Source organism: Sorex araneus, chromosome 2, assembly GCF_027595985.1.
Source record: "Sorex araneus isolate mSorAra2 chromosome 2, mSorAra2.pri, whole genome shotgun sequence".
Taxonomy (NCBI): Eukaryota; Metazoa; Chordata; class Mammalia; order Eulipotyphla; family Soricidae; genus Sorex; species Sorex araneus.
Window position 1 is genome coordinate 33844355 of NC_073303.1, and position 20662 is coordinate 33865016.

At 43.5% G+C, this 20662-nt stretch overlaps 1 protein-coding gene across 1 annotated transcript in view; it reads left to right on the forward strand.

Annotated features, from left to right (window-relative positions):
* GABBR1 (gamma-aminobutyric acid type B receptor subunit 1) overlaps nucleotides 1–20662 on the forward strand; it is a 34689-nt gene that overhangs the window by 12063 nt on the left and 1964 nt on the right. Inside the window, exons 11-22 of the mRNA XM_055124242.1 lie at nucleotides 297–488; nucleotides 7927–8169; nucleotides 9226–9289; nucleotides 12044–12121; nucleotides 14524–14674; nucleotides 15361–15493; nucleotides 16783–16899; nucleotides 16987–17094; nucleotides 17687–17780; nucleotides 18772–18899; nucleotides 19470–19598; nucleotides 20013–20156. Of these exons, the coding sequence (XP_054980217.1) occupies nucleotides 297–488; nucleotides 7927–8169; nucleotides 9226–9289; nucleotides 12044–12121; nucleotides 14524–14674; nucleotides 15361–15493; nucleotides 16783–16899; nucleotides 16987–17094; nucleotides 17687–17780; nucleotides 18772–18899; nucleotides 19470–19598; nucleotides 20013–20156 (1581 nt within the window). The remainder of the gene's footprint in view (nucleotides 1–296; nucleotides 489–7926; nucleotides 8170–9225; nucleotides 9290–12043; nucleotides 12122–14523; nucleotides 14675–15360; nucleotides 15494–16782; nucleotides 16900–16986; nucleotides 17095–17686; nucleotides 17781–18771; nucleotides 18900–19469; nucleotides 19599–20012; nucleotides 20157–20662) is intronic.

Below are 20662 nucleotides of genomic sequence, written 5' to 3' on the forward strand. Positions count from 1 at the left end.
CTTCCTATTGATTTTATATTTCCAGAGGAACTCGTAAATTTTATTTTTTCCAAATTATCTTATAAATTCCCTGAGATGCTTAGAAGGGATTTCAAAGGGGAAGAACTTCAGGTGTTTTAGTTGAACCTTTCTTCTTATCCCCAAGAATTTGCCGATTCTGTGCTGTCCACTGATTGCCAAAGGTTGAATAGTGTCAAGTAAGACCAAAAAAAAAAAAAAAAGCAAGAAAGAAAGACAAAAAAAAAAAGAAATAATGAAACAAAGACCAGGCTCTCCTCCTCCTCTTCTGAATTCAGGTATACAAAGAACGTCTCTTCGGGAAGAAGTATGTCTGGTTTCTCATTGGGTGGTATGCTGACAATTGGTTCAAGATCTATGACCCATCTATCAACTGCACGGTGGATGAGATGACTGAGGCAGTTGAAGGCCACATTACTACTGAGATTGTCATGCTGAACCCTGCCAATACACGCAGCATTTCCAACATGGTAAGAATATGGAACTTAGAGACTGGCACCTTGGCAGGTGGAAAAAAGGAACTGAGAGAGTCTTACAAGGGATCGGGATCAGGTGGGGAGTTTGGAGGTACAGGAGAAGTGAGTTTTGCCTACTTTAAGCTTGTTTTCTTCATGTTTCCTATGTAATATAGAAGTCCACTATGACTTCTATGAGCAGAAAAAAGAAATCAATGAGTGGTATGTTTCGTAGTTTCCTGAGGCTATTGATATGACAACAAGAAGCAGTTGACCAGAATCTATGTTAGGAGACAGAATGAATGATAATATAGAAGCTGTATATATAAGCATGCCTTGGCAGAAACTGTTCCTGGACTGAAATGCATTTTATTTTCTTGGTGATTTCAGAGCGTTTTATAATAGCTTGACATTCACTCCTGATGAATATTCAGCTCGGCTCCTGATTTGTTTTTGTTTTTGTTTTTGAACTACACTCCACAATGCTTAGTACTCCTGACTCTGTGCTTAAGGGTTAGCTTATGGTGGTACGTGGAGAACCATATGCAATGCTGGAGATCAAACTAGGGTCGGCCATATACATGTCAAGTTCCTTAAACCTTGTTCTATCTCTTTGGAATAGGGCTTGATTGTTGATTGTTTTTTTTTTTTCCATTTTGGGGCCACACCTGGTGGTGCTTAGGGCTTATGCATGACTTTGCACTCAGGAGTCACTCTGGGGGTGGGGCACAGGGAACCATATGGGGTTCTGGAGATTGAACCAGGTTGGTTGCATGCAGGATAAACACCCTGCCCCTGGTACTATCTCTCCCCAACCCCCTGCTGATGACTTTTAATTAATTCTGTTTTAGGATTTTTTTTTCTGTAAAAAGAACTTTTCGAATTAGTTTTTCCTGGATGGTTAGAGAAAAGATGATACATTCTTTTGTTTGCAAAGACAGGGAAAAGGGTCCAAGTAAATAGGGCATGGTGGAAGGAGAGGTTTCTTTCTTGCTCAATACCTCTTCTTGAAGAGTACATAAATCTTTGGTCTCTTAATTGACCTACTTATATGTCTGGTTTGATAGTGCCAGATCTAGAATACCTGCTTTGGAGAATATGCTGGGATGCAAGTTAATGGTTGTAAAGTCCGTGAATATTTTATAAAAAATTATAGTAATAATTGCTCTGTGTCATAAACTAGGAACTTAGATACATACTTTTAGTGATCCTTAACGCACTCTACTGTAGATTTATCTTTCCATTTTATAGACCAGGAAATTGAGACTCAGAGAGGTTAAGTGACTGGTCACAGGTCACAGAGCTATTGAGTTGTAAAATTATAATTGAGTCTTAGATGAATCTAAGTCCAAACCACTGTGTTTCATTATTTTTCATGGAAAGCTATGAAGTCTGGTTAAAAGTTTTTACTTCTGTCTGATAACACTGTTTATCAATGACAATTTTAGTTTGTTTTTTGATTTGGCTTTTGGGCAACATCCACTGATGGGGTTTAGGGGCTGTTCTTGGCTTAGTGCTTGAGGGTGGCTCTTGACTCTGCATGTGGGACCATGCATGGTGCAGGAGATCAAAACTAGTCCTCGTGTATGCAAAGCAGTCAGCTTGTCGAGCTCTCTCTCCGAACCTCATCACAATATTTAAGCAAAGGCTAAAGAAGACTCAATACTTTTGTTTGACAGTGAACTCTAATCATAGTCACTGTTCTGGGACATTCTAAGGGACACTGACCCTATGTTTCAGGTATCTTGTTGTGTTGGGGAACTGTTTTTCCTCCAACGGTGCCCAGACACATTGCACATCAGGGCAAAGGATGACGGGTGCGCAGAGAAACCACTCCTGGAGACAGCTGACGGCCACTCACTTTATTGCCAAATATACACAGATTTTATAGGGGGTTGGCTTAAGAGGATGGTCTGATCACATAAAGTTTAGTTAGCATCACTGATCTATCACCTTTCCCACTTTGCTTTGCCCTGGCCCAGTCCCAGATAAAGCTAGATGCTACAGTTAGGAATGCAGCTAGGTGGTAATCCTTGGGAGATGGGACTCAAACACCAGGTACCTGCTGCTTGTAAAATGTGCCCAGAAACTCCCTTCTGGGCCACTATGCAGGGACAGGTCTTATCTGCTCTGGCACCTGTTGCCATGATCCACATTGTTGAAATGGGTGTATTAAGCAATTCACTTTCTTGTAGCTCGTATGAAAGATGAGAGACCTCAAGAATGTGTGGAAGTAAAACATGACAAATTGGAAAGATGTGTTGGTGCTGTGAGTCTAGGATCTGCCAGTTTTGGCTACTGACCAAATAGTATGGAGCTGGAGAAGCCTTGATGGGAAGCAGGGATTTGATTGGGGCGTCAAGGGAGCCCTGGATTTTGGAACGAGATGAATTAGAGTTTATGTTTTTTTCCTGGTTCAGGTCTCTAGAGAAAGATGGCTACTGCTTTTGAGGCCTAGAGGTGGAAATAAACCTGCTTGATTGCTTAAAATACTAGCTAAGATTTTACAGAGAATAGAAGCAGCCTTAATAACTAAGGGAGAGGCTGTAGCTGAATTAACCAGGACCAACAAAAATTAATCAAAAGCAAAGATTGGGCTGAGAGGTCTAGACTTATGAAGATTTCTTTAGAAAAGAAGCAGAATTGCCTTCACGTTGTAGGGATGGCCTTAGGTTTAGACAGGCAGTTCTCAAACTGCAGCTTCCATCAGAATCTCCTGGAAGGTAGTACAGAGATTCACTGTGTTACTGTATCACTCTCATTCTGTTGATCATCAGTTTGCTCGAGCGGGCCCAGTAATGTCTCCATGCGGCTGCCCTACATCTGATAGCCTAGTTCTCCCTCTTGGAGAACCTGGCAAGCTACCGAGAGTTTACTGCCTGCACAGGGAAGAGCCTGGCAGGCTCCCTGTGATGTATTCATATGCCAAATACAGTAACGATGATGGGCCTCATTCCCCTGACCCTGAAGAGCCTCTAATGCAGCACCATTGGGAAGGACAAGTAAAGAGAGGCTGCTAAAATCTCAGGGCTAGAATGAATGGAGTACAGAGATTACTGCACTCTTTCCTGGGAATTTCTGATTCAGATCTGAGGTGAAACTTGGAAATTTACATTTCTAACACGCTCCTTGGGAAGTTGATGTTATGGTCTAGGGGACTAAGTTTTGAGGACTATTAGTTGCTGTAACTGTTAATAACTAATAATGCCATTAGTATTACAACCAGAGGTTGCAATGTCTAGGAATTATATTGTTTGTTGTAACTAAGGATGGTGGTGATGATGGTGGTATGAGAATAGGGATAAAGTTATCTTGCCTGCGTGGCAGAGCCTGGCAAGATCCCCTTGGCGTATTCGATATGCCGAAAACAGTAACAAGTCTCACAATGGAGATGTTACTGGTGCTCGCTTGAGCAAATCGATGAGCAACGGGTGACAGTGACAGTATTTAATGGGTAGAGGCTAGGCTGAGATGCTTCTACACATCCCATATCCACATGCAAATAAACAGGACAACTCCTCTCATCATTCAGCAAAGAATTATCCTGTTCTAAATGCCAATAGTACGTAGATTGAGAAACTTTGGTTTAGGGAAAGAGATCTTAGGATCTGAGTATGGGAGAAAAGTGAGGGTTGTCTTGGAGAAACACTGTATTTCTGGCACAGGGTAGATGGGGTGGTGGGGTGGCATACCTGGGGATAAAACTGTAAGTTGACTCTGATCAGGGATAGAGGTCCTATCAGATTTCTGTCACTGTCACTATCACTGTCACTGTCATCCCGTTGCTCATCGATTTGCTCAAGCAGGCACCAGTAATGTCTTCATTGTGAGACTCGTTACTGTTTTTGGCATATCTAATAGGCCACGGGTAGCTTGCCAGGCTCTGCGGTGCGGGCAAGATACTCTTGGTAGCTTGCCGGGCTCTCTGAGCGGGACGGAGGAATTGAACTTGGGGCGGCTGCGTACAAGGCAAACGCCCTACCTGCTAGGCTATTGCTCCAGCAACAGATTTTGGTACAATACAAATTTAAAAGTTCCCCACCTGAACAGTCCTCCCCTTCCATTCTCTCTCTATTCACATTTCTCTAAATAAAATAATTTTTTCTTCTTAGAAAAAGATGTAAAAAAATTTAAAGGCTCCCTCATAATGCAGACTTCATAGATCATTATTGAGCCATTATTCTCACCTATGGGGAGGGAGTTAGGGCTGTTAATAAAACAGAAACTGAATTTTTGTGCTTGATGATTTCCTGATTTGTATGAATTTACTTTGCAGTCAAGATTGGATAGACTTGGAGACTGAAGGGTTACTTATAAGTCTCTATCCTATTGCTGTTTTGCTGAGCAGATGCTCTGTGGATAGATACAGATATGCCTCAGATCCCAGTTCTTCCATGCAATATAAACTTATCTTTGTCTCAATTTCCTTATTTCTAAAGTTGGTATAATAATAGTACATATTTTATTGGGTTAAGGACTGAAGTTTGATATATATTACTTAGAAGAGTACCTGGTACATAATAAAGTGTTAGATATTGTTATTTTCATATTATTAATTACAATTTCTAACATTCTGTATAGTAGAAAATGGTATTAGGGTATTAGTGAAATAGTTTATTAAAGAATTAGGAGGAATAGATGATTTGAAAGTGATTCTAAATTGAGTCTCATGTACTCATGAGTGTTGGAGGTTAGGAAAGATTGATTTTTGCTTTTTGGGTCACACCTGGCGATGCACAGGGGTTACTCCTGACTCTGCACTCAGGAATTACTCCTGGCGGTGCTCAGGGGACCATATGGGATGCTGGAAATTGAACCCGGGTCGGCCGTGTGCAAGACAAATGCCTACCCACTGTGCTATCGCTCCAGTCCATGGAAAGATTGATTTTTGTCTTAGATCTTTAGATTGTTGTTTCACTTATTTTTTTTTGCGGGGTGTGAGGGGGAGTGTACACCTCTCAGTGCTCAACGAGTTACTCCTGGCTCTACATTCAGGAATTACTCCTGGCAGTGTTCAGGGGGCCATATGGGATGCTGGGGAGCGAACCCAGGTCGACTGCATGCAAGGTAAAAATGTTCATGGGGAGGAGGAGATATTGTACTGTCACTCTGGCTTCCCAATGAATACTTTTAAAGCTACTCTTTGTTGTGCTAGAGAGATAGTGCAGCAAGGAGGGCCTTGCACACAGCTGACCCAGGTTTGATCTCTGGCAGTGCTCATGGTCCCTGAATACTGCCAGGAATGATCCTCAGTGCAGAGCCGAGATTAAGCCTTGAGCACATTGACTTGTGTGTACATGGCAAAACCAAACCAAACCAAGAAATACTTTTGGTTTTATTCTGTTTTGTTTTGGGGACCTTACTCTGAAGTACCCAGGGGCTACTCCTGGTACTGGACTTGGGGGTCACTCCTGGCAGTGCTCTGGAGCACCACGCAGTACTGGGGTTTGAGCCTCAGCCTCCCGCATGCAAAGTATGCTCTCCAGCCCTTTGATTCTTGATTCTTTTCCTGGTTCCAAGACAGGATTTTACTTATTTATTTTTTAAGTAGTATTTTTAATTTCATAATAAATGTGGGAGAAAGGTACAGAGACTCCCTATATGTTCTCCTCTGCCCTTCACTTCCCTGTCTTATCAGCTTTCCGCACCAGAGTAATTATAGTTGATGAGCCTACATTAATACATCATTATCACCCAAAGTCCATGGTTTTTGTAAAGACTTCTCTTGTATATAATATGAATTTGGATAAATGTGTAGTGACATGTACTTTCCTTTATGGTATATTGCAGAGTATTTTCACTGCCCTAATCCAATGGGCATTTGTTACTGTCCATCATGAACTGGGCACAGTACTGGGTGCTGAGGATTAAGAGGTGAATGAAACCTAGCTCTGTTCTCAGGGTACCAGAGCGCAGGCCTGTCTGTCTTCCAAACCCAGGCTGTTTCTTCTCCAGTGTACTGCCTCTGTCATTTGCATTTTCCAATCCGCTCTGTCTCCAGAAAGTTAAGAAAGGAAGAAAGAAAGAAAGAAAGAAAGAAAGAAAGAAAGAAAGAAAGAAAGAAAGAAAGAAAGAAAGAAAGAAAAGTGACCAGAATATGGGAAAATGAAGATTTTGTGTTTTCGCAATCTATTTTAGTATATTTATTAACTTATTCTAAATTTAAATAGAGTTGTATAGTATCTCTTTGAATAACATGTACCTTGCTAAGAGGTTATTAAGTCTTATTTTATGGTAAGGAAAAGGGCAGATATGATTTTTCTCCATTCTGTGGAAGACATTTAGAACAATTTATGTGGTTTACCACAATTACTTGTTAAAGTTATGGTCAAGTCTCTAGACATAAATATATATATATTTATATCTATATCTATATTATATATATGTTCTTTTGGGGGGTCACATCCGGAGATGCTCAGGGGGTACTCCTGGCTCTGCACTCAGAAATGACTCCTGGCAGTGCTTGGGGGACCATATGGCATGCTGGGAATCGAACTCGGGTTGACCACATGCAAGGCAAATGCCCTACCCACTGTGCTATTGCTCCAGCCCCTCTAGACATATTTTATGACAGAGTTATAAGAAGCTGTTTTTCTCTTGGGCCAGAGAGATGGCTCAGTCAGCTGGAGCTCAATTAACTAATTAATTGAGCTTGATTAATTATTTAATCCAGAAAGTCCAGATTTGGCTCTGGGAACTGCATGGGAAATGCATGACTCCGGGAACAAGCACCACTAGGGCTGACTTGCAGTATAAAACTAGGAGTAGACCCCAGGTACCACCAGATTTGGTCCCCAAGGGAAGATTACTCCCATTTGAAAAAAATAACTATTGTTATTTTTATATTTCTTGGAAAATAAAATTGAAAGTTGGAAGGGGTTTGGGTAGAGATTGAATTGAACTTCAAGAATGTAATGCGAAGTCTAGTTTTGCAGAGCTCAAAATTTTAACATTTAAAATACTCTGGGACAGTGAACTGAAAGTTTTTAAAATGCTAAGAAACAGTGAACTGAAATTTCATGAGGAGGGCAAGGAGTCGGCAAACTAAAGACAAAATTCCTGGTTGACAAGAAGAGTGAGGAAGGCTTTATTGTCACTTTTTCTAGGTTCAGAGATGAAGAAGCTGTTAGATCCTCTGTGTCAGCTCTATAGAGAAAGCCTCAAGGATAAGAGAAAATTAATATTGCAGTCTATTTTTCCTAGACTTTGCTTTTCATGATGCCTAGTGCTTATTAATTAAAATTTATAGTTATGAGATAGTTGCTGTACACACTAAGATGAATGGACCCAGCCAATTTTTGGTGTAGTATATAGTAAGACAGACATGTATGTATAGTGAAAGATTTTGAATGTATACATGCTCAGCCTGATTCAAGTTGACATGTCAAAGTCAGAATATGATCCCACACTCCATGTCCCCTCCAATATTTTTTCCCTATTTTTACTTTCTCAGACATCCCAGGAATTTGTGGAGAAGCTGACCAAACGACTAAAAAGACACCCTGAGGAGACAGGAGGCTTTCAGGAGGCACCACTGGCCTATGATGCTATCTGGGCCTTGGCATTGGCCCTGAATAAAACCTCTGGAGGGGGTGGCCGTTCGGGTGTGCGCCTGGAAGACTTCAATTACAACAACCAGACCATTACTGACCAAATCTACCGGGCAATGAACTCCTCATCCTTTGAAGGTGTCTCTGTGAGTTATTGCAACTTTTCTAATCCTGTTTGACAGAGAATGGAGAGAGAGAGGAGTGAGGGAGGGAGAGAGAGAGAGGGGGGGGGGGAGAGGGAGAGAGAGAAGGAGAGACAAGGAGAAGAGGGAGAGAGAGAGTGAAAGGGAGAGAGGGAGAGAAAGAGGGAGAGGGAGAGAGAGTGAGAGACAGAGGGAGAAAGAGAGTGCACCCTTCTTCTCTTGGAAACATACATTCCATCTCTTTTCCTTATCTATGATAATACGTCTCAGACCAGACAATACTCATAAAAGGCTAAAAGAAAAATATGGTATGTCTGGTCTTTCTTTCTTTCTTTTTTCATATTTTGGGTAACATTCAGCAGTGCTCAGGGACTAGGTAACCATGTGATGGGGATCAAATCCAGGCCTCCCACGTGCAAAGCATTTGCTCTAACCCTTTAAGTGATCTCTTCAAGATATATTCCACTTATTTCAACTCCTCATTTATTTTTTATTTAGATATTTATGAGTTGATGAAAATTGTAGGATTTTCAAAGAGAAAGCAAAGATAGCTTCTTCTTTTTAAGGTGGAGTATTAGGAACAGAGAGATCACTCAAGGGGCTGAGTACATGCTTTGCACGTGGGAGGTCCAGCAATCTGTTGATGCTTCGAGTACTACCAGAAGTGTCCTCTTACCACTGAGTCAGAAATAGTACTTGAGTACTACTCGATGTGGCCTACCTCATTTAAATAAATAAATAAATAAATAAATAATATGGAGAGATTAGTGTTGTGGTTTCGGTGACTTGTGTGGTTCACAGAGCCAGGAGCCTGGTCTTCGGTCTGGGCATTTTTCCCCATTCAGATTTCACAAGTGAAGAATCTCCTCTGAAGAATAATGTTTCTGAAATCTAGGGTATAGACATCTGGGGTTGTCCTATATACAGGGGAGTGCCATAAATAGAATTCCTTCAGAAGCTCAATTATATCAAAAGCATAAGGATTCAGAGCCCCTGATGTTCTGTTTTCACCCTTGCTTTTATTCCCTTTGCCTTTTCCCACATATTTCTTTCCCTCAGGGCCATGTGGTATTTGATGCCAGCGGTTCTCGAATGGCATGGACACTTATCGAGCAGCTTCAGGGTAAGCCCAGGAACATGAGGTGTCTGGGGAGTTTGACGAGGTGGGGGCTTGGGGTGGCCAGGAGGGACAATCTAGGACACCCTCTGGGAGAAGAGCACCAGGAAATCACACAAGATTTCCTCAGTGCCTCCCCCATCTTCCGACATCTTTTATTTATTCATTTATGGCTACACTTAGCCGTGCTTGGGCTTCCTGCTCAGGGATCACTCCTGGCGGTGCTCAGAGATCCATGCTGTGCCAGGGATCGAAGATGGGCCTCCTGTATGGAAAACATATGCTCAGTCCTTTGAGCTATGTTTCTGGCCCTAACCTTGTTTTTTGAACTATATTCATCAAACTCTTGGAATGTAATAATAATAATAGAGATATTAGTTTGCTTGTTTGTTTTTTAAAACTGAATCATCGTGAGATACACAGTTAACCAAGTTGTTCTTGGTTGGGTCTCAGTCATACAATGTTCCAAAAGCCATCCCTTCGCCAGTGCACATTTCCCACCATCAATGGCCCCAGTTTCCCTCCCATCCCCTCCCCCACAGCCTGCCTCTAGCGCAGACACTTCTCTCTCTCTCTCTCTCTCTCTCTCTCTCTCTCTCTTTCTCTCTCTCACTTTCTCTCCTCTCTTTCCTTTTGAGCATTATGGTTTGTAATAAGAGGTACTGAAAGGTTATCATGTATATTCCTTTACTTACCTTCAACACTCAGTTCTTGTCCAGAGTGATCATTTTCAACTCTCACTGTCATAGTGGCCCCTTCTCTGTCCTCACTGCCTTCCCCCACCACTTGTGGCAAGCTTATAACCATGGACCAGTCCTCCTGGCCATCGTTTCTAATGTCCTTGGGTATTAGTCTCATACTGTGCTTTTTACTATCCCACAAATGAGTGCAATCATTCCATGTCTGTCCCTGTTCCACTGACTCATTTCACTCAACATGATACTCTTCAAGTCCATCCATTTATAAGCAAATTTCAGGACTCCATTTTTCTTGGTGACTACATAGTAACTCCAACGTGCAGTTGCAGTGTAGATGTACCATAGTTTCTTTCTTTTTTTTTTTTTGCTTTTGGGTCACACCTGGAGATGCACAGAGGTTACTCCTGGCTCTGCACTCAGGAATTACCCCTGGCGGTGCTCAGGGGACCATATGGGATGCTGGGAATCGAACCCGGGTCGGCCGCGTGCAAGGCAAACGCCCTACCGGCTGTGCTATCCCTCCAGCCCCAGATGTACCATAGTTTCTTTATCCCGTTGTATGTTCCTGGGCACTTGGGTTGTTTCCAGATTTTGGCTATTGTGAATAGTGCCGCAATGAACATAGAAGTGCAGATGTGGTGTCTGCTGAGTGTTTTTGGGCCCCTTGGGTATATTCCAGAAGTTCTACTGTTGTGTGGAAGCTCAATTTCTAGTTTTTTGAGAAATGCCATATTGTTTTCCAGAAAGGCTGGACCAGTTGGCATTCCCAAATATTGGTAGGGTTTTTTTTTTTTTTGCAGTGGTTGTGTTCTTGAAAGGGGCTCCTTTCAAGAAACACTCCCCCCTCCCCCAATAACTTCTATTTTTATTTCGGAAACTTCCATTTGATGACTTGGGTTGAAGGATTAAGGACTTGTCAGTTGTACATTTATGAGGTCAAGAAAAACTAAATTTAGGAAACCCGATATTTCTAAGTGACTGCATTTTCTTGCTATGTAAACAATCATTCCTAAGTTTTTCATTGTATGGCCACACCCAGCAATGCTCAGGGCTAACTCCTGGCTCTGTACTCAGGAATCACTCCTAGAGACCATGTAGGGTGTAGGAAATCAAGCCTAGATTGGCTACATGGAAGACAGCACCCTATTCTCTGTACTATCTTTCTAACCTCTATTTTCTTAGCATACTTAGGTTTTTACAGGATGTTCGTGAGTTAATGAAAAAATTCTGTTTCATTCTCATTTTCTTATTGCATGCCTCTGAGCTATTTCTTGGCCTACTCTGAAAAGTTTCTTTCTTTCCTTCTCCCCATCTCCCATGTCCATTCAGATCTTCTTTGTATCCAACACAAGGGAGAGTGGACTTTAGCCATGGTGAAAGGGGTGGGAAATGGTTTTTGAAAGAAAGGTTATGGTGGTAAGTGTTACAGCTCTGGAACAGAATTTTAGGAATGGCTGAATTTTCTTTAAGGGGCAAATACCCATTTTATCTTGTTTATTTATTTGTTTGTTTTGGGCCCACGCCTAGTTTTGCTCATGGGCTAATCCCTGTTCTGAGCTTGGGGGTTGCTCAGAGCTACCATGGATGTTGGCATAGAACCAGGCTTGGCTGCCTGTGTCTTAACCCTTGCCTCAGCTCTCCAGTGCTGCACATGGCAGGTTATCTAAGCAATTAACTCGAGCCAATGAAAGAGACATTTCTAAAATTAAAATGAAACGCGACAGGGAAAGAAAATTCAGTCATAATTCTTCCCATTGTGAGAGGGAGGAAGACTAGGTAGACATCTGCTTTAGAAGCCAGAATCAAAGTGAGAGAGCTTCCTGGGAGAGGTGTGAGGCTGTAGAATGGGTGGCAGACGTACCGTGTATCCATTTTCACTGAAGGGTTTTGCACATATAAGATATTTTATTGGTTTGCATGGCCCTAGAGTCTGTTTACTCAGGCGGCACCTCAGGTCCTTCCAAGTATGGCATTTGGGAAATCAGAAACAGCCTGGAAAGTTAAGAATGTCTGTCATTAGCTCTTCATTTACCCGAAGTCACTCCTATTGTTATCTGCCCAGGTGGCAGCTATAAGAAGATTGGCTACTATGACAGCACTAAGGATGATCTTTCCTGGTCCAAAACTGATAAGTGGATTGGTAAGTGCATCCTGTTTATATTTTCTCTCACCTCCTCTAGATAATTAAAGAAATGGGTCATTGTATTTGAACGAGGTTGTGCTGGTAGGTGCCATTAGGTTGAAATGTGCCAGGGACTGGGCATATAAAGAAAGGAAATAAGACTTCTAAGATCTGGGTAGGGAACAGTTTCCCCTGGTGAATTTGGAGAGAAAATAGGCTGTTGTTAACAGGTTACTATAAAAGAAATAGTTCATTGCTGGGAGGCAGAGGGTGTATAGGGGGCTGGAAGTGGAAAATCCATTAGGGTTTCCCTGATATTCTGATCCCTTGATATATCTGAACCAGTTCATGTAGTTTAGTAAGTTGGGAAAAACTGTGAAACCTCATATAATTGTCCTTTCTAAAAATAGGCTTTTATTTATTTGTTGTTATTATTAATATTTATTATTATTATTAATATTATTGTGGTGTTAAGGAGATAAACCTAGGCTCATCCACTAAGCCACAATCCTGCCTAAAATGAGTTTTTCATTAAAAAATTTAAAGAGTGTTTAGTTTAGGGGCTGGAACAATAGTACATTGAGTAGGGCATTTGCTTTGCAGGTGGCTGACCTGGGTTTGATCCCCAGCATCCCATATGAGAATTACTACTGTAGTCAGAAATTTTAAAAATAGAGAATTTAATTTTTTTTTGAGGGGGGTAGTATTTGGACCATACCTCGCTTTACTCAGGGGTTACTCAGGAGGTACTCAGAGGTGTTACTCAGGGACTGCTCTTCTATTTGAGTTCTGGCGGTCACTCTTGGTAGCTCTTAGGGCAACTTATACAGTGCTGGGGATTGAATGGAGGTTTACTAGATGCAAGGCAAATGCCTTAACCCCTGTTAACCCTTTGGCCTCATAATGTGCTAATTTCTTTATTTCTTTAGCTTTTTGGGCCATACCTGGCTGTGTTCAAAGCTTACTCCTGGTCCTGTGCTCAGGGATCACTCCTTGCAGGTCTTGGGAGACCAGTTGTGGTGCCAGGGATTCAACTTAGGTTGGCTACTTGCGAGGCAGTGCCCTGCCCACCATACTATCTCTCCACCTCCTTAAAATTTGTTTTTTATGTTTTTTTGCTTTTTGGATCACACCCAGCAATGCACAGGGGTTATTCCTGGCTCTGCACTCAGGAATTACCCCTGGCAGTGCTCAGGGGACCATATGGGATGCTGGGAATTGAACCCGGGTCGGCCAAGTGCAAGGCAAACGCCCTACCCGCTGTACTATTGCTCCAGCCCCAAAATTTGTTTTTTAAAGAGAAAATGCAAACTATTATTCTTTGGTCACTTGGTGGGATTAAGTAATAGAAAATGGAAAGATACTGAAGGTGGGTAAAAGTAAGCATCAATTGATAAAATCGGTGACAGGCATGGAGGAATGCCTTTAACATGAGGGAGGCATAGCCATTGAATGTAGCTGACAGTAGCTGCCATCTGTCATGCTTAATTGATACCTAGTTGTTCATGGCAGTGATGGGGGGTGGTATTTCAGAATGCTTTTTGTAATTTGAATTTAGGACAGTGTTCTGTACAGCTATAAATGCTACATGGCCTAAATTATTCCTCCCCTCCTCCAAACTAAGCAAATTAAAATTAATATTTTCTTTCTTTTTCTGTGAACTCTGAAAAATTTAGGCTTCATCTTATTAACTGGAAAATACCTTTGGGACCCTCTAACCCTGCTAGATTAAAATCATAGATCGTTGTTATTTCTTTTAAGGTTAGAAGCCAGACTCGATATTTTGACATTCTTTAGCACTGTGATTCTACAACTGTCTTTTGCAACTTTTGATTTGAAGTTAAGGCCTCAAGCCATTTATTTCTCAGTTGTGTCCTTCTTTCGTCTACCATTTTTTCTAATACCAAGAAAGACAGAAAAACAGAACAAATGCGCTTGAGAGCATAGCTGACACCTTGCACATGGCCAACTTGAGTTTGATCCCTGGCAACACATATGATCTGCCAAGCAGTCAGAAATGATCCCTGAGCAGAGCCAGGAGTAAGCTCTGAGCACTGCCAGATGTGCCCACTAAACTGGAAAAAACAACAGCAACAACAAACAATTGAATAAACTACAACAGCAGTAAGACTACTACAGGAATATGCAGACTACACCTCTAGTGTACACTAGAGAAACACTCTATTTTTCTCAACTTCTAATTTTAGTTTCTCCTCTCTTTTCTGATTCTTCTTAAGAGCCATAGCATCAAAAAGCATTTCACCTGCAAAAAGCTTTATTCAGGGCAGCTAGAGTCATATGTTCTAGAAGCTAGAGACATGAATACCCTTTGCAACCTTTGTCCTTTGCCCCTTTCTCATCTTCATTCCTTTGTTCTTCCTTTCTTTTCCCCTCCCCTTACTCTTCCCCATGTCATGCAGGAGGGTCCCCCCCAGCTGACCAGACCCTGGTCATCAAGACATTCCGCTTCCTGTCACAGAAACTCTTTATCTCCGTCTCAGTTCTCTCCAGTCTGGGCATTGTCCTAGCTGTTGTTTGTCTGTCTTTTAACATCTACAACTCTCATGTTCGGTAAGTTTCTCTTCTGCAGTTTTCCTTATCCTGTTTGCCTCTCCATCCTGGTGATCATGCCTCAGGAAGGGCATGCGAACAAAACTTCTATAACTTCCAAGGCCATACGTCATGGTGATTTTCATTCTGATTTTTTGCTTTCCCAACAATCGTTGATAATTAAAGTGGGGGATAGGGGAACCAGAAGCAACTCTCATACTGGCTTTAAAAGTAGCTAAATGAAAAAGTAAAGTGTGTCTAGTTGAAACAGAGAGGTTTCCATTTCAGTAGGTTCTTTTTTTTTTCCTGCTTTTTGGGTCACACCGGGCAATGCCCAGGGGTTACTCCTGGCTTTGCACTCAGGAATTACTCCTGGCAGTGCTCAGGAGTACCATATGGGATGCTGGGAATCAACCCCGGGTCGGCTGCGTGCAAGGCAAACACCCTACCCGCTGTGCTATCGCTCCAGCCCCTATTTCAGTAGGTTCTTAAGGCTGGGGAAGCTTTTGACGCACCATCTCCAACTTTATGAATCATTTATGAACCATTTATGAACCAAATGGCTTGTCTTTATGACCCTCCTGTCTGCTTCATGCCTGTCTCCGGTGTCCTGTCATGCTGAGGTTGAGTGAGACTGTTGAGTGGCTTTTGGAAGAAGGTAATTGTGTTCTTCTCCCTTTCCCATCCGTCCTGCCTTTCTGCTCTAGTTATATCCAGAATTCGCAGCCCAACCTGAACAATCTGACAGCTGTGGGCTGCTCGCTGGCACTGGCTGCGGTCTTCCCACTTGGACTGGATGGTTATCACATCGGGAGGAACCAGTTCCCTTTCGTCTGCCAGGTGAGAAGTGGGTGGGCGGGCACCTTCCGAATGTCGCTCTACCTCACAGCTTGGAAGAATAACCCTTATCATGTTGAGGCACTTGTGTTTTCTTTTTCTCGTCTCTCCCCACTGACTCTTTTCCCTGCTCCTAACATTATCCTTCTATTCTTTGTATGGACTGTACTTTCTTTCTGTTTCTGAAAAAAGCCTCCAAACTTCTTTCACTCTGTAATTTACTTGTCAGTTCCAAGGTTGCCATGGCACACTTTGTGGAGAGGATGGAGGTTTTGAAGGCTAAGGGAAAGGATCTGCACAAAGAACCTCTGCATAATGGTAGTCTGTGTGTAGGTGGGGGCTGAGAATACAAACTGAAGACTTCCCGTGGGAACCTTGGTGCCACGGGCCTGGGGACTGGAAGGATGGAGGCAGGCAGATCTAAATTGATAGGAGATCCTGGAGGAAGGCAGTATTATTTCACAGGCAGGAAAGTCTGTAATCTCCTTTTCAAGTGGAAAGTTCTGGGCTGTGATGTAAAGTTGACGTTCATGGTGATCTTTGTATGGTTCTCTGTTATGCTGGAGAAATATCTCTCCTTTCTCCTGCTCATTCTTGCTCCTTTTCCCTGTGCTTGCTCCGATCACACCTCTCTGCTCATGGCATTTGCACATGCAGGCGTATGCGGTTCATCCGAGTCTGTCCCCACCAGAAGTGGCGTGCAGTAGAAGAGACTGTAGTATGATATAATAGGTATCAGTGGAGAGATCTGCAGCAAGTGAGAGCAAAGGAAAGAAGCAGCTCAACAGTCAGAGTAGTTGAATGACCCTCACAAATGTGGTGGCATTTAAAGGGTGCATGGGATTTTTTCCAACTAGAAAATAAAGAAAGGGCGTTAAGGATAACAGTAATGTGTGTCTGGCAAAGACAATAGAGAGTGGATCAAAGAAGAGTTGTGAGTTAATCAGGAACGAAGTGTGGAGAGGTAGCCTAGGAGGGGATCATGAGTAGGTGATTGCACCTTATTGCCACGGGTCTCAGATCACATCTGAAGGCATTTAGACTACAATCTGTAAGCTCCGGGGAGAAGTAGGTTCTTGAAGATTCAGAATAAGAGTTCTAAACAAGATTTTTCTAGTGGCAGAGTGCAAGATGGATGGGAGTAATTTATTCAGTTGGGAAATTGCTGCCTGCTTTCTCCTCCCTCTCTCAGCCCCCCTACCAACTGCATTCTGTGTGCTTTGTCATCTGTTTTCCTCTCAGCCCTGCCCCATTCATTTCTCCCTACCCCCCTGCCCTCTTTCCTTTCCTAGGCCCGCCTCTGGCTCCTGGGCTTGGGTTTTAGTTTGGGCTATGGCTCCATGTTCACCAAGATCTGGTGGGTCCATACAGTCTTCACGAAGAAGGAGGAAAAGAAGGAGTGGAGGAAGGTGAGCTGCTTCTGACCTCAGTTCTTAGTTTCTTGGCTTTGGGGGAGAGAGGAGTTCCCGACATGTCAATTCTCTGTATTTACTCAGACCCTAGAGCCCTGGAAGCTGTATGCGACAGTGGGCCTGCTGGTGGGCACGGACATCCTTACTCTTGCGATATGGCAGATTGTGGATCCCCTACACCGGACCATTGAGGTACAACTTGAGAGGAGGTACTGGGGTCAGGATGCAGAGGGGGTTCCAGATGATCAGAACCGTCAGGACTGAGGGTGACAGTGAGAACCCTCTGGTAGAACTCTCTGTTTCTACCAGTACTTTCTCCTTCCTAAAAGGAGCCCCTAAGGGGCTGGAGCAATAGCACAGCGGGTAGGGCGTTTGCCTTGCACGCGGCCGACCCGGGTTCGATTCCCAGCATCCCATATGATCCCCTGAGCACCGCCAGGGGTAATTCCTGAGTGCAGAGCCAGGAGTGTCCCCTGTGCATCTCCGGGTGTGACCCAAAAAGAAAAAAAAAAAGGAGCCCCTAAAAGGAGAGGTCTCTGGATTGATCGGAAGAGGGATGGTGGGGACCTGGGAAGGACTGCCCAGGCATCATGGGAAGTGAGGAAATAAGCACTTCCCACATGTTCAGGAAAGGGTTCCCAGACCTACAGTGGAACTTGGCCACAGTTTTGAAAATAATCTCAGGAAGGACGGGGTAGAGTTGAGAATCTGTGACTGAAAAGAACGTGAGGAGGGTGGGAAGAAGGTGGCAGCCGTTTGACCTGTGATCTTATTTCTCCTTTAGACTTTCCCCAAGGAGGAACCAAAGGAAGATATTGATGTATCTATTCTGCCACAGCTGGAGCACTGCAGCTCCAAAAAGATGAATACATGGCTTGGTGTGTGTGGGTTGGGTTTGGGTGACAGGAAGGTGGTGATGCAGCAAAAGTGAGGGGGTGGGATAAGATTGTAGGATTGGAGGGAGAAAAGCCTTTGAGAAAGGAGGCTGATAGCTTCAATGAACTCTATTTAAATATTGGGATTATTGTTGCTGTTTGTTCCATTTTTTCAATGATGCCAGAGATTGAACCTAGGGCCTCACACATTCTACCACTGAGCTACATCCTGGCCTGAATATCCTCTGTCACTGCACTCATCTTTTCTGAGAAAGGGAGAGAGTTGCTCTTTTTTCAGTCAAGACTTAAATGAGTAGCTAGGGGCTTAGGGCGTCAACAGGATTGAAGCAGGAACTCATGTTCCTTTCCTTGTCTTTATACCTGACATTGCTTGTGTCAGGTTCGTTCCCTAGAGTAGGTCCATGGCTGTGAGAGCTTAAGTTCCCTCTGATATAGTAACAGATATACTCTAATCTGTTATTTCAAATGGCAAACCTACTCTCATTCTGCAGAGCTATCTTCCCACCGGGAAAGTGGGATGCTCTATGTGGCCCAGATCCTTGTCACCCAGTTCCAGGAGGAGAAGTGCTATCTGGGCAACTTTGGTAGACATGAGATGGGAGGAGGTAATGGATTGGGTCGCTAGGTCAAAGGACTGATTTGAAGGAAAGATGGAAAGGATTGCAGGAGAGTACAAGAGGTAAGGCACTTGTCTTGCATGCAGCCAACCCAAGTTCAATTACCAGCACTGCATATGGTCTTCCAAACACTACCAGGGGTCACTTTTGAGCACAGAGCCAGGAATAGCCCATTAGCACCACCAGTAGTAGTCTAAAGCCCCTCTCAGTAAACAAATAAATGGTTGAATTGGAAACCAGTTTCCTTTATGGAGCTACAAGAAGCATAATGTCTAGGTGAAAGACATAGAGAAGAGGGAAAATGAATGGGAATATGGAGGTTTTGTTGCCTCGGTGACTCTTCCCTGCCATTCTAGGCATTTTCTATGGTTACAAGGGTCTGCTTCTGCTCCTGGGCATCTTTCTTGCTTATGAAACCAAGAGTGTTTCCACTGAGAAAATCAATGATCACCGGGCTGTTGGCATGGCCATCTACAATGTAGCGGTGAGTTTCCTGGGCACTTGATCTCCACCCCAGGGACTAACCACAATTAGCTTGGGTGGCCTGGAAAGAATTGGGTACTGGGTCTTGGCTTAGTTTAGTAGAAGTTTTAAAAAAGTGTTCCAATGCCTCATATTTGTGGAACACCTATAGTTGATAAGGCACAGTACAGACACTATCTTATTGTCTTCACACATTCACTCAGTGAAGTTGATATTAGTATCCCCATAGAGATGGGCAAGAAAGAGGGGTTCAGCTGCTTGCCTCTGAAAGACTGAAGTCAGAATCAGGAATACCTGACTTTTGAGACCTTGTCTATATGTAGAGAGGTCATGGGAGCTCCCACATGATCTCTCTACTGCTCTGATAGCGTGCTGACAAGAACTGGTTTGGGAGAGTTTCTGTGGGATTCTCCTCAATCTAGAATCGAGAATGCTCCCAAGTATAAACTATTTTCAGGCGACAAGTTTGTTAGACAGTGGCCCTTTAGATTCCAGTTTCGAGGGGAGGGTAACTCTGGGTGTTTGTTCTCTGAAGACAAGGTTGAGACTTCCCAAACATCTCTGCCTCTAGGTCCTGTGCCTCATCACTGCCCCCGTCACCATGATCCTATCTAGTCAGCAGGATGCAGCCTTTGCCTTCGCCTCTCTAGCCATAGTTTTCTCCTCTTACATTACTCTCGTTGTGCTCTTCGTGCCCAAGGTGAGGTTTCAATGTCAGTCTACCTCTTCCACTCATGCCCTCCCTCCCTTCTTCCTAGGATGTTGCTCTTTGTTTTACCTTACCCGTCCTACCATTTCTTCCCTTGTTTGGGGACCACATGTCTTGTTTTTATTTATTTATTTTATTTTAATTTTTTTCTTTCTGGGTCACCCAGCAATGCTCAGGGGTTACTCTTGGCTCTGAACTCAGGAATTACTCCTGGCGATGCTCGGGGAACCAAATGGGATGCTGGGAATTGAACCCGGGTTGGCTGCGTGCAAGGCAAATGCCCTACCTGTTGTGCTGTCTCTCCAGCCCCTTGTTTTTATTTTTAACTTCTCAACTCTTTTTTCCCCTTGCCCTCAGCTAATCATTGACCTCTCAGCCTCTCATGCCCTAAACATTTGTTCCTAGATGCGTAGGCTGATCACTCGAGGAGAATGGCAGTCGGAGGCACAGGACACCATGAAGACAGGATCATCTACCAATAACAATGAAGAAGAGAAGTCCCGGCTGTTGGAAAAGGAGAACCGTGAGCTGGAGAAGATCATTGCCGAGGTGTGTGGTGAGGGCAGCAGAGGGTGGCAGGACTTCACAAGCCCACGTCTCAGGTTGGGTTTTCTCTAGCAGTTTGAGACAAAAGTTGTGGTGTGTGTGATCTATTGAGGGTCTCGGGAGAAAACCTGTTGGGGAGGACGCGGTGGAGCAAGGGTTCTGTCTCAGGTATAATTGTTGGCCTCATCAGGTAGGACGGGGCTCTGGGGCATGAACTTCACTGTTGACCTTCAGAGGTAAGGTGTTGAGTCGGTGAAGAGGATCGGGGCAGGTAGTCACACTGTCTCTAACTCTCAGACGGGTGGAGTATCAGAGTGGGGTGTATTCAGACTGGGCTGATACAAATCTGTGTCTGAGTTATCGAAAGCTCTATGTCCTGACTGCCCTTTCTCTATTTTCCTCTTTCCTGTTTCCCCAATCTCTTTCCAACTGCTGCCCTCACTGTATTCTCTTGACTTTCCTTCTCCCCGCCCTGCCCCCTATTACTCATTTTAATTTATTTGTTCATC